Genomic DNA, 12,760 nt, shown 5'->3' with positions numbered 1-12,760 from the left:
TGTTTTATATGTCTTTCCATACTAATGACCAATATAACATAATTGCAAGCCTAAGGTGTGAGGTTTGCATACATTTCCCCAGAAAACACCTCCATGTCTGTCTGCACTCCCACTGCAACCACAAGGTCAGCAGCTTGATGGATGTTAAACAACTACACCCCAGGCCAAATAATCAAAGTATTCATCTACACTTGCTTTTAGAAAATTATAATAGGAAACAATTTGACAGCCAGCGGTATGTCCAAAGGCTGTACACCTACACACCCTTAATGTGTGAACTTAACTTTGTCATTAAACAGCTAAACCGCGAGTACTTTCACACGTACTCGCGCTGTGCAGCCAGATTTGATGATTGCATCACGTACGAAGCCGTGGGGACCGATGCTATCAAACAAACAGGTGTGGGTGTTGAAAGCGAAAGCGGGCGTCTTGATGATTCCCAATGCAGCCGGTGACACAATAGCTTTAGACACACTTGGTATGGGGGCCTTTGTGTTGATACGATTGAAAATGAAAGCACAGATGCCGTCGTAATACATCTTGGGAGCAGCCTTCAGCACAGAGTCTTAGAAGTGCCCTGACGATGTGGCTAGCAGGACCATGACGACGGTTGATGAGTGGGGGAGCCCTCGTGACAGCTTCACTTAGCGTGTCACTCATTTCACCGCAAAAGACTGCCGTTTGATACGTAAACACTTAATCCGAGGCACGCCCGGGTTGTCCTTCTGCACCCTCACCGTTGGCGTGTGAGTGTGTGTGTCAGTATGTGTGTGTGTCAGTATGTGTGTGTGTGTGTGTGTGTGTGTGTGTGTGTGTGTGTGCGTGTGTGCGTGCGTGCGTGTGTTTGCGTGTGTTTGTGTGTGTGTGGGGAGAGGTCAGGGCTGGTTACGTGACCTGATGTCATATCTGCCCTTTTCTATTAGACGATGATTATATCAACAAATAAATCGTCAACCCTGTACATGTTTTTTTAACGCAGACGTCAAAGGTGGCCTGTGAATGAAAGCATTAAAAAATGCTTCAAGGTTGGATATGTTTATCGTGTTGGATCGTAACAACTTGCTGGAAACCAGTTAATCTTTCATATTGGCGATAACATAATTGATTCACCACATGGAGTCAGTAGGGTGCTATCTATGTATTGCCAATAAGATATTTATTACTATTGGCTATATGGTTGATTTATTATGAGGTGCAGAAAGATCAAAATTGAAATGATATTGTTGATGATACACTTATAGTACGATAGTCAGGTAGTAAAAGTAAAGGGAAATGCAAATTAAAACGTGGCATTTAAAAAGTCGAACGAGCCTTGTTACATTTGACCAATTGAAGGTTAAGAGATTCAGAGACAGATAGAGTTGAAATATTGGAATTAAATATGCATTTTATCGACACATTTATCTGCAATAGAAAGTCATTTTTTATGCAGTACTCACACCAGATTACTAAAACGGTGTTAAAATGATCTAAGCGCTATAATAAAATAATCTCTTATCCTTTTAACAGCTCCTCCTCCTCTCAAATATCTAAATGAACATCAGCACCAGTTAATCCCATGGTTACACAGCGCACTATCTATAATACATCAAGTTTATCTCCACAGCGACGCCCAAGACTCTGATTGGTACGCACACAATTTGAACATGAGATTTCAGAAGCGATCCTAAGGCTGTGACATCCCAGGTACTTAGGGTACGACTTTAACTGTCGCCAGTAAAAAGCGGCCGCCTCCTCTGTAAAATGTGGCCTTGGGCTCCTTGGGGGTCGGGCAGCTACAGCCTGAGTCAGCGCTATCTCTGGCCGGGGGGGGGCGCGAGAGAAAGGGCTGAGGCTGTGGGAAGGCACATGAGAAACATTCAATATTGACATGTTAAATCCAAAAGCATGATTGAACAGCTTGCCATCGCTCCGAGCCCCAGCCCAGAGTCCATGGCGGATGAGGAGCTGGGATGAGCGAGGGTACGAGCACTGTGTTCGGGATGGATCGGTGCTGGTGGGCCATGGATCGAGGGCTGGTCCCCGATGGCTCGTCGCTCTGATCTATTGATCTTTTTTTTTTAAGCGGGTCAAAAGCCATTCTTTTTAAAGCCAGGGCTTGCTAAATATGGTCTAATTATGAATATTCAAACTTTGAGTTATGAAAAACGGCCCGAGGCTGGCGTTGGCTACTGATCAAAAATGCGCGCCTCTGACAGTCTCGTTCTGACGTGAGGCGGATTATGCATATTCATAATTTCCATCTGTGGCATGTAAAATCCTAAATTAATAATGCTAAATATTCCTTCTTTTTAAGAGTCAGAGTGCCTGTGCCTTAATAGTATTTGTTTGGAGGGCAGGGAAAGGGTGAAAAGATTTATGTTGGCAAGTAAATATTGTTGAGTACATATTTTCAAGGCTGGCTCAATGGCCTGGTCAAATAAAACTATACCTATCGGGCAGTTTTGGTATTTTTGTACATATAGTTTTTGTATATTGATGGTGGTTAGTTTCCATTAAATATTTCTAATTAGCTAATGCTACCAAGTGCCTTTTTGCAAAACAAAACTCCCCTGATTCCACTTTAAACCTAGCAATAGACAAAAGGTTGGACTCTATGCACTCGCTGTTGTTCAAAGCAAAGGACTGAAGGGTTCCTGAATGGAGGCGGCGGCTTTGGGCTAAGTGCTTTCTGTGTATGTACTGTAATACTGCTCTCCTAATGTGATTCGCTGCTAGATTTAATAAATGGATTATTATTACTACAGCAGACTGATATGCATAAGCTTGTGCTAATGGCTTCCCGCTTCTCGGTTCACGCTAACGTCTGTAATATCGCGCAGTCGAGTCGAGCAGAGGAAAAACACACGGATGAGCGATATTGATAAATGAGTTTGTACAAAGTACATCGTCACAGACATTAAGGCGTACGAACGGCCTTTTGACACAAGTGGGAAAAGAGAGAAGAATGAAAACCTGAATGGAGAAAGTGCAATTGTCTCCTAAACCAACACGTCAACCGTGCATGAACCGACGTCAAGGAACGCTGTGCTCCTTTATTGTCTCTCTTTCACCGCTCTTCTATTTAACTAGCGATTTCAAATGCCAAAACATAACCTTTTCACTCTTTTTGACGTTCTAAGAATGAGGGTCTCCCGGCGACGTGGGCTGTTCTACGCCGAGAAGGACGCGTGTTTGAGATTCTGAGTGGGTCCTGTCACGCATTGTCGCCGGACTCCCCAGATGATAACCGAGGGCGAGACTGAGACACAAAATGAATTCAAGCTACTGGAGAATAACAACAAGGCCACTCCTTCTCTATATCTCTCTCCCGCTCTCTCTCTCTCTCCCCCCCCCCCCCCTTCCCTGGTGAATAAAGACAAATGGCGTTTTGGCTTTTGTTGCTGGCCTTTGTCCACGGTTGATAACTCTGAAATAAAAAGAATGCATTTGATGCTCCGCGGGTCCCATCTGCTTTAACCACACAAAACAACAACAACAGGCACAGGAACATCGAAAAATGAAATCATCTGTAATGGAAGAGGGTCCCCCTTCAAGCCATCGGTCACTCTACCCCGGCTGGTGAGCGGGGTCCCGCGGGTTCCATCCCGCTGGATGATTAGATCGGTGGCGACAATGCTGTCGTCTCCCTTGACAACAGTCTTTTATCAAACTCGGAAAGTTCTTCAAAATAATTTTTTTTGCTCACCTGCTTTGTTTTGTCAGGTATGAGGGCAGGGGGGGGTAAAAGAAAATAGTGGAAGCGTCCATGCGGCCCCTCGCCTGATGGTAGCCTCACGCTAGGTCAGGCGTTCGGACCACACCGCGGCCGCACATCAGCGAGGCTGTGTTTATTATTGTCCCCTGTCAGGAACACGCAGAGCCCGACGCTGCCGAGGCGACATGGGATGCAAGTGTGAAGTCATCCCGGTAACCGGGGCGATAATCAAAGCTTACGGCAGGCGGACACCTTGTGGTACCCCGTATCCATGGCGCTGGTTTCCCCCAACCCCCCCCCCCCCGTCAGGGTCTTTATGCAGCCATCTGCGACCGCAGACACCCCCTTTCATCTGATCCACCACGTGACACAGTACGGAGGACAGAGACATGTCGTATGGACTAGTGGCAGCATGTGGCTCTGGAGGTAGAGGCGGGTGGGCTGGTAACCAGAAGGTTGCTGGTTCGATCCCCGGCTCCACGGAGTGTCGAGGTGTCTCTGAGCAGGACACTTGGGCCCAATCCCATTTCCCTTATTTCGGGCCTTAACCCTAACTGCTCCCGACGAGCTGGCTGTCCCTTGCATGGTCGACACCGCCGTCGGTGTGTGAATGTGTGCATGGATGGATGGGTGAAAGATTGGCAATATGTAAAGCGCTTTGAGTGGCCACTGGTAAGAAAAGCGCTATATAAATGCAGTCCATTCACCATTCACTAGTCACAGGGATGATGGCGGATTTAAAGACAAAAGGTGAAAGGGTTTATGGTCATCTGAGACAATGTGTGACTTGTAAAATTTTTGTTTACTTCATGTCTTCTCAACCCTCAACTATAATTCAAAATATACTTCATGTTGGAGTTCGTGAATGTATTGTAATTTATGGCGGTGTTTTGAACAGTAACACACTTAATAGCTGCTCCCCTCTTGTTGGATTGCCTAAACTGAGATGTTGTTGCATGTAATCATGCTGATGTGGGAGTCATGTCTGATTGGGAGGTTCTGAGAACACACCTTGATCTTGTTCTTATGATCAAACCCTGTTTTCATTATCGTTCTGCCTGCTGTTCCAATATGAAAAATAAAACACTACACATAATTGCAGGATGTACGATCTAAATAATGTGGGGAATATATTAATCAGTAAGTAAAGACTTAACTTTTCTTTCCCTTCTCTGTGCTTTGTCCACTTGTTTTACTTTTAGAAACAGGAGTCTGCAACACTTGACATCTTTGTAGTTACTGCCTTTGATTGTTCTTAGCCTCACTTGTAAGTGGCTTTGGATAAGAGCGTCTGCTCAAAGACTGAACGGCGCATTGATGTAAAGACAAAGTGTTCATGTGGGCAGCACGGATTGTGATGAAAGCAATCATATCAACAACGGTTTGTACGTTCAACAGTTTATAGAAATTTCAATGCCCGGAGAAGAAAATGACTTGATGTACAAAAATACATTTATTGGAAACAATTTGAAACAAAAGGACAGAGGTTTTTGTAGAAATATTCTAATAATGAATAAACAGAACATCACCGATGAGTCATGCAGATTTTGTGCAATAAATTTGATAACTTTGATTTGCCCTTTGAAACAGGAATATACATTTCTTATTTATACCAGAAAATGCATGATGTCACATACTTTACCACATGGGATTGCAATTACCAATGATCAAACCCTAAATATTATGTTATTCATAATGAATAATGCATTCAGTGAACAGCAGGTGAAACGGTTCTAATGACATAGGTTCAAAAACAGGACAAGAGGTTTCAAATCAACGGCCATTTGATCATAGGTATTTACACTATAAACGGTGCATATCAGAGCACTGCGACATTCATTTGTAGTGGTTTAGCTCAGTTCCCGCTCACTAAAGAAGTACCCCAGTCTACTTCTGACCTGCGGTAAAAACACTTTAACTACTGCTAAACCCCCTGGGAGATGGATATCGGTCCTTTTTCCAGTAGGATGGCTTCTCATACATTCATTTTCAGAGGAAACACTAGTGCACTATGTTCACTCATGAACTCATCGCACCTCGAGCACCAGAGAAGGAGGCGCAAGAGGGAAGGAGAACATGGAACTTCCAGAGGCGGTGGCAAGGTTGTAGGATTGATTCGATAGGGCAGGATTAAAGCCTGATGCTATCGACGCTATAGTCATTTACACAAAGTAACTTTGACCTGAGGCTATAGCTAGCAATAATCAACAAACCCACATTGTCTGTAACTGGCTTATCGCGAAATGGATCTATGACTATACTATAAACTTTAATCTAAAAAAACGATAAACAACCATATACAAACAATGGAATTAACGTTAGCTTATTAATCATGCCTTGCGGGTAGTTGTTCAGACAAGGAGCGAGATTTTCGGAAACCTTGCAAAAGTAAATTTACATATTAAATGCTTCACACGTTGATCATTAGTAACTAAAATCTCTCTAGGTAGTACAAACCTATAATTTATTTTGTGACTTTGGAATAAATACCATCATTTCAAAGGGCAAATGTACCTGTAGCTGTCATAGAAATAATAATGGTCACAGAGCATAAAAACTCGACTGCATGTACAATGTTCAAATGCTTTCACGTAAAAATGCAAAATAAATAAATAATACAATCTAAATTGTTCCTCGATCACTTTCATATCGTAGGCCTGATTGCTAGTAAATGTAAAACAACAGGTATTCTGTCCAACGGGTATATCTGTAATCACACATATAGCCTACCCTTTGTTGAAGGCATGAGTCTGACAGATAGCGAAATACAAATGCAAAGGATAGATACTTTAGAAAAACCAGGTAAAACGAATAGGGCTCCTTTGATGAATGATTAAAAATAACTATTTACAACACTTGCGTATGTACAGCAGAGGAGCAGTGTCCTCAATAAGAACATGCACATATTAAAATCCTTCTTGTCCAAATAAACCCAGCTCTGCTTAATTACACATTTGTGATCGGACCATGGACAGTCTCCTGCTGTCTGCTCGTAATAATATCTAGCTGAAAATGAATTATACATATACTATATACATATAAGAGAACAGAAGATAATATTGTACATTTTAATAATATTCCATGTTTTTAGTTAAGACTCTGACGTCATGGTGTGTATATATTGGCAGAAACCATCTTTGAAATATAAGATCAGACTTCCACATAACTCTCTCGACAGGTTGAGACAACAGCTCAAGCAACAAAGAGATTTTTCACTTATGCAAATAATGCATCTCCGTAGCTTTTTACACATCCACAAAACGTGATCGGTTCTGTCAAGGAGAACGTTGGTCTCCTTGAATGGGTTTTTCATGTTGCAGCGTGATTGTTGCCTAACAAGACACCCGTGCAAATTTGTATAAATGGGGTTCCTCAAGAAAAAAAAAAAAAAAACGATGAATGACAATTGTGTTTGAGAATTACAAAACAGATAAACATGAATCCCCAACACGTTCTTATTTGTCCTGTACACACATACCAGCCATCTTTACACACTGGTACAGTTAGGAATCTCCCTTGTGTTCTCACAGGAATTCCCAACACCCCCTAAGCAGAGAGAGAGAGAGCGAGAGCGAGAGAGAGAGCGAGAGCGAGAGAGAGAGCGAGAGCAAGATAGAGAGCGAGAGTGAGAGCGAGAGAGAGGAAAGACACACCAACATGACAAATGTAATCCTTTTCACCACTCTGGTAATAGAATAATGACATTGACATTGTTCATTTGTGAATTTCCAATGGACTTCCGCAACAAGAGCGCAAATCATGTTGAATAAGCCCATTTCCAACATCTATTTTTCAAATTGGAATGGCTTATTAAGGCACTCAGAGAATCAGCAGCTTTATTCAAATGTAACCCTATTTATTTGAATATTACATTTAAATAGTGAATTTGAATCACTTATTTTCTCAATACTGGTCAGTTTCAATATTATTCGAAAATTCTTGCATCTTTCTTCAAATACATTTAACATTTGTTTTTTAATCGCATTGAAGATAGCATCGCCAACTATAAATTAATAATCTTGAAGAAGTTACATTCATAAATAATTACTAAATATTATTTAGTCATTATCTAGCGCCTAATGAGGCTAAACAATGGTGACTGAGCCTATGGCCCACTGATGAAAGCCTTGCATTTGTAGTATTATGAATGTTACAAACTGGGCGTCTGTGGCGTCATTCCCGGGAACAAGCACAAGCGGCCGACAATGTGTGATTTCTTATCCTCAGGTATCGTTGTTTCGGGGCATGTGATTTATTCAGAGATACAAGGTAAACAAACATGCACTCTGGAGGTGGTTCAAGAAGCATCCAAGTAGAAATTCAGGGTAAGGTTAATAAGCCACACCTACAGGGTCTGATTTACCCGGGTAAATCCTCAATCTATATTGATATGGGCGGGATGGGAAGGAAGCCACGCCTACAGAGTCTGACTTACCTCAGACCCATGGAACTTTATATGCTGTTGTGTTGACCACTCTATGTGTAGAAACAGAATCTAATCAGAACCGGTGTTAGCAATACAAACATGTGGTCCAATGAGGTTCTAATGTTAGCTAGACTATCGTGTAGTCTAATAAGGCATAGAAAAAAATGTATTTACGTCATGGCAGACAGTTATTGATAGTTTTCCATCAGCCAGCGGTGATCGCTCCACCAAATAGGGTAAGAGGAGCTAACACAACAGACTCGCACTTCAACTCAGTTTTGTGGGAAGCGGCATAACGTTCTGGTCGCCAGTAAACCGACTGCCAACTGACTGCCGTCACACAGACGACCATGTTTAGATCTCTGGGAAGTGTGGTGCACAAACACACCTAGAATTACCACTTATCGCCAAAAAGCGTCACCAACGAGAACAACCCTTTAATCTTTGAGATTGCCACTTTAAAAGTATCTGGAGTGGCGGAGAAGAAGGGATCAGGTGTCATTGTGTTCATAGTTGTAATCTTATAATAAAGTTGGAATACATGACTTTGACCTCTCTGACTGCACTTCAAACAATGAAAGAATTCTTGAATCCCAGATGAAGTGGAGGCAGTTTCTGTCCACAGTTTCTGCTTCCTTCCTATGTTTCCACTGCACATTAAAGGGGATAATACCGGCTCCTGAGCAATCGTCAGGCTGAATTGCTACAGCTGTTTTAATGGCTGACTGTGCAGCCTGCTTCCCTATCCAGCATGCTTATAGGGTGTAATTCACTGGTTGAAAGTCTTCTCTCCAAATTGAAGCTTAGTGCAGAAGAAGATATTTTCTACCCAATTTTCAAAATAGCTTATTTCAGTTTTTTAAGGGTACGCTTTGATATTAAACTTTTATAGTGATAGTTATTTTTTTTACTTGCCTAGTTTATGTGCAGTGATTTATTGCTATTCTGCCATTGTGATGGTCTATTTCTGCATTGCGAATAAAAAGCCTTTGCTGAAATACAATGATGAAAGTACAGAAGAGCACACATACTCCACTGATTTACAATCAGAGCCGTAACAAACCGTCAGAATGACACAAACACTAAGTAAATAGCTAATTCCAAGATAGGAAAATATAATAATAATAACCTCACCGGAAACAAACCTGCACACCTACAGCCTGAAAATGTGCCTGGATCTAAGAATATGGAAGTCTAACTAGAAGTCCAACTATATCTGGCTTTGAAGAAAGATGGCCTGCACGTATATGTGTCCTGATCCAAATGCAATAACACATACTTTGCGAGTTGTGACCCCAGACGTGTTTTTAATACATAGGTGCGGAAGCTCCACTTACGTTTGATCCTTGCGTCCAGCTCCTTCTCCATAAGCTCTTTGGATGTGGTGAACTCGCTCAGGGTGATCTTGGGTGTGCTGTCACCCTGACCTGCTGAGCCAATCATCTCTTGCTCTTTCTCCTGGTTCACCTCAGCATAGATGTTTATCCAAGGGATTTTTCTAAAGGTGAGAGGAAGGCGAGAAAGCTTTGGAATTGCTCGTCAGGGTTATCACTCATAACAGCTCTCCTGAGTTATTTTCAGTCAATTCTTTTCTCATCACTTAAAAAATACAAATTAACTAATTCATATGCATTAAATCCATACATCAATAACCCACACCTTGATTCCTGCAGACCAAACGCGCCCTACTCCTACACAAATTTAATTAAAACGAAATTAGTATACAGTGAAATTAATCGGTTTACTTTGTCAACCGGCTTTTGTCCTCTTAGTTTTCTCTTAAGGCTTATGTAAATACAAGCATATTCATAAATAATGACAAATATCGGTTCCATTTCGCAAAGACACTTTCAAGAGGACACTTTGTGAGCATGAATAAATTATTTAGCAAATAATAGCTAAGGGGGGGCAGTAGCCGACGCCTCCGCATATTAAGGAACTTAACGGTCAATTCCTCAGTGTTTCCAGTGCCGCGTGTTTACAATCCTCTACGCTGCGCTCAACGACGCTTGCAAAAGCTTCGCCGCTCGGCCTCGTCATTAGGCGATGCTGATTGGATCGCGAAGAGACCCACCTCTTGAACTTGTAGATGAGGAACACAGCCAGTCCGAGCAGCACCACCGACAGCAGCATCAACATGGCCGAGCTGCTGTGTCTGGGGCTGGAGTCCACCAGGGGGGCTGTGAGATTGTTAGATAGCACACGTTTTGGTCGTGCTGCAGAAAGGTGGCCATAGTGTTTAGAGTGGGAGGGGAGAAGGGTTGTTTTTTAGCAACAAGGTGTTTTTTGAGGCTTAATTGAGGCATGCATAGATTTGGTCTGGAATGTTATTTGGAGGAAGACAGTGAACAAGGCATGCTCGTTATGGATGGTTTTATAATGGAAGGTGGAACGAGCAGGTCAGCATCAGCACGAGTTGTTATGTGAAAATGGGACGAATTGCTGTCTAACGAATCCTATTCCGTCTAATATTGAAACCAGCCAACCGACTGAAATTGAAACCAGACAATCTCATTAATATAAATTAGTGACTCCAAAACAGCCTGTTTAATAGTAGATGCAGAATGACCCCCTGGTACATTGATCAGGCAATCGGCAATCAAATCAAATCGGCTGCCAACATCCACCCACAATAAAGTTATTCTAGATAGGGGATTTTAGTGATTAAAACAATTGTGTCTAATTAGACTAGCATCTCATTAAAATGATTGCAGAGTTAGTTTGACACACAAAGACTATTATTGTTCTAAGATGAACTCAAACAAAGCTTATTGAGAAGGGATCAATTTAGCACTAGAGATTTGAACTAGGGTCAAATCCTGAGTACTAATTGTATAGTTGTTGACTAGGGCGGGCTGGGTAAACATGTCCTATAACTCCAACACTTAATGATACCGTTCAGTCCTTTATAATATAAACGGATGGGATCTAGATAGATCATGCAAACTAGAGCCGATCATTTGCACAGTAGCGCTGTGGTTAAATGGCAGCTCCCATTGCCAGAGCGGCCGCCTGGTAAAGTCATGGTTTACTAACAACAAAAAACCACAATTTTAACGTCTACCGATGGTACGGTCGGGTAATCACAATGCATTCTATTGTTACCTCCCCAAATAAAGCCTGCAGCTCAGAAGTGAAGGCCTCTGATGTGCGTGACCTATCCCAACACGCTGCAAGGCCATGTGGACCTTTACGCAGGTGGGGGTGTGTGGGGGGGGGGGGGGGTGAGGTGAACTATGAGGAACGTCCCCCGTGACGACGGAGGTGGCTACCGCACGCAACAACAAGGTCCTCAGACACCTTGAGCTCCCGGAGCTACACAGAGACCTCCCTCCAGCGAATTGTGAAGTTTGGGTGTCTCATGGGAACTTCTCGCCCTCTGATATGGATGATCAGTGGAATCACTGATGAGGGCCCTCCATGGCCGTTTTAACTTTCCTCCTGCTGAACACGTGTTGATGTTGGTGTCGGAGTCCCCCGCAAAACACATGGGGCTGTGGATCTTTCTTTCATTTCGCATTCAGGGGAGTTAAAGCTACGGGTTTGGATCTCCGAGGTATCCTTGAGCAATACGACCGGGGCCCCTACACCCTGCTCCTTCATGACATGTGAATTTCACTGTCAGCCGCTTCGGATAAGAAAGTCTGATAAATGACCTTGTTTTAAGACTACTAAAAGTAGAACAACTGTACTAATCATGAAGTGTTGCTCATTCATCTGTGATTGGAAGTGGGACGCGCTGAAAACGGGACGAAGAGCGGACTGATGGACTAGACCTCTGGCGGTTTAAAGTGATGGAACGTTTTGCCGCGGGATTCGCATGCGTTGAACCCTTTCTCTGGACACGGACAGCTTTTTACATATTCAAATTCCAACAGTTCAAACGTTCAGACGTCATTCGCAATTCATCAAGGCGTCAGCGTTTTTCCGGCGATAGTAATCGCTGTGAGGCCCTTTAAAGCTCATGCCTCTTCATTCTCAAGGACTATATAATGAAGATGATGACAGACAGTGTGATACTCATCCTGTGGTCAGGTGGCACTAAAAAAGCCAAGGAACAGATGTTGCCCATCTTGATGATGGTCATAAAAGATTCCCTGGGCTTTTAAGGCGAGTCCTTCTTAAAACCGGGCCCCTCCCCAGCCCCTCCCCAGCCCAAAACAACTCCTGCCAGGAAACATGGCGGTGTGGCCATGAATGCTAACTCCCGATATAGCCCGTGATTCAACAACACAACAAGGGAATCTGAAGCGAACCTTGTCTAAATGAGTCAATATACAGTTTGGTTGTTTGTTTGTTAAGCTGATGAAGTGTTCAGGGATTTTCTATCTTCTTTTTGTTTTCTTTTGCGTTTTGGTCAGGGATGGCTATTGCCGATATTGGGGTTCAGACTGCAAAGTACTTATTAAACCCACTACTCAGTACCTTTCTGCTGGGGTCCAACATTCTAGCCAATATATGAATGCCTTTGCGGCTTTTGAATACTACTACTTAGTTTATGGATTACCATGTCTCGTTCACTCAGCAATGGCATGCGCTTAGCAATTGCTGAGTTGTTTTCACATTCATGAATAAAATGCATAGCACAATCATGCCACGTGACATGCATATGATTCCATTGCACGTGCAAGCATTGT

At 42.8% G+C, this 12,760-nt stretch overlaps 1 protein-coding gene across 3 annotated transcripts in view; it reads right to left on the bottom strand.

Annotated features, from left to right (window-relative positions):
* Positions 1-5,118: 5,118 nt before the first annotated feature.
* The window catches only part of sorcs3a (sortilin related VPS10 domain containing receptor 3a), an 81,536-nt gene continuing 73,894 nt past the window's right edge, over positions 5,119-12,760 (bottom strand). The window contains exons 25-28 of one of the 3 annotated variants that reach the window (XM_056586781.1): positions 10,198-10,339; positions 9,461-9,621; positions 7,176-7,243; positions 5,119-7,068 (exon numbers count right to left, since the gene is read on the bottom strand). In XM_056586781.1, the coding sequence (XP_056442756.1) occupies positions 7,185-7,243; positions 9,461-9,621; positions 10,198-10,339 (362 nt within the window). In that variant the 3' untranslated portion in view covers positions 5,119-7,068; positions 7,176-7,184. Of the gene's footprint in view, positions 7,244-9,460; positions 9,622-10,197; positions 10,340-12,760 lie in introns of all 3 variants that reach the window. The other 2 variants (XM_056586780.1, XM_056586782.1) reach the window with 2 other exon arrangements.

This window comes from Gadus chalcogrammus, chromosome 3, assembly GCF_026213295.1.
Source record: "Gadus chalcogrammus isolate NIFS_2021 chromosome 3, NIFS_Gcha_1.0, whole genome shotgun sequence".
Classification (NCBI taxonomy): Eukaryota; Metazoa; Chordata; class Actinopteri; order Gadiformes; family Gadidae; genus Gadus; species Gadus chalcogrammus.
The sequence above is the reverse complement of the archived record's forward strand: the minus strand, read 5'-3'. Positions and strand labels throughout refer to the sequence as shown.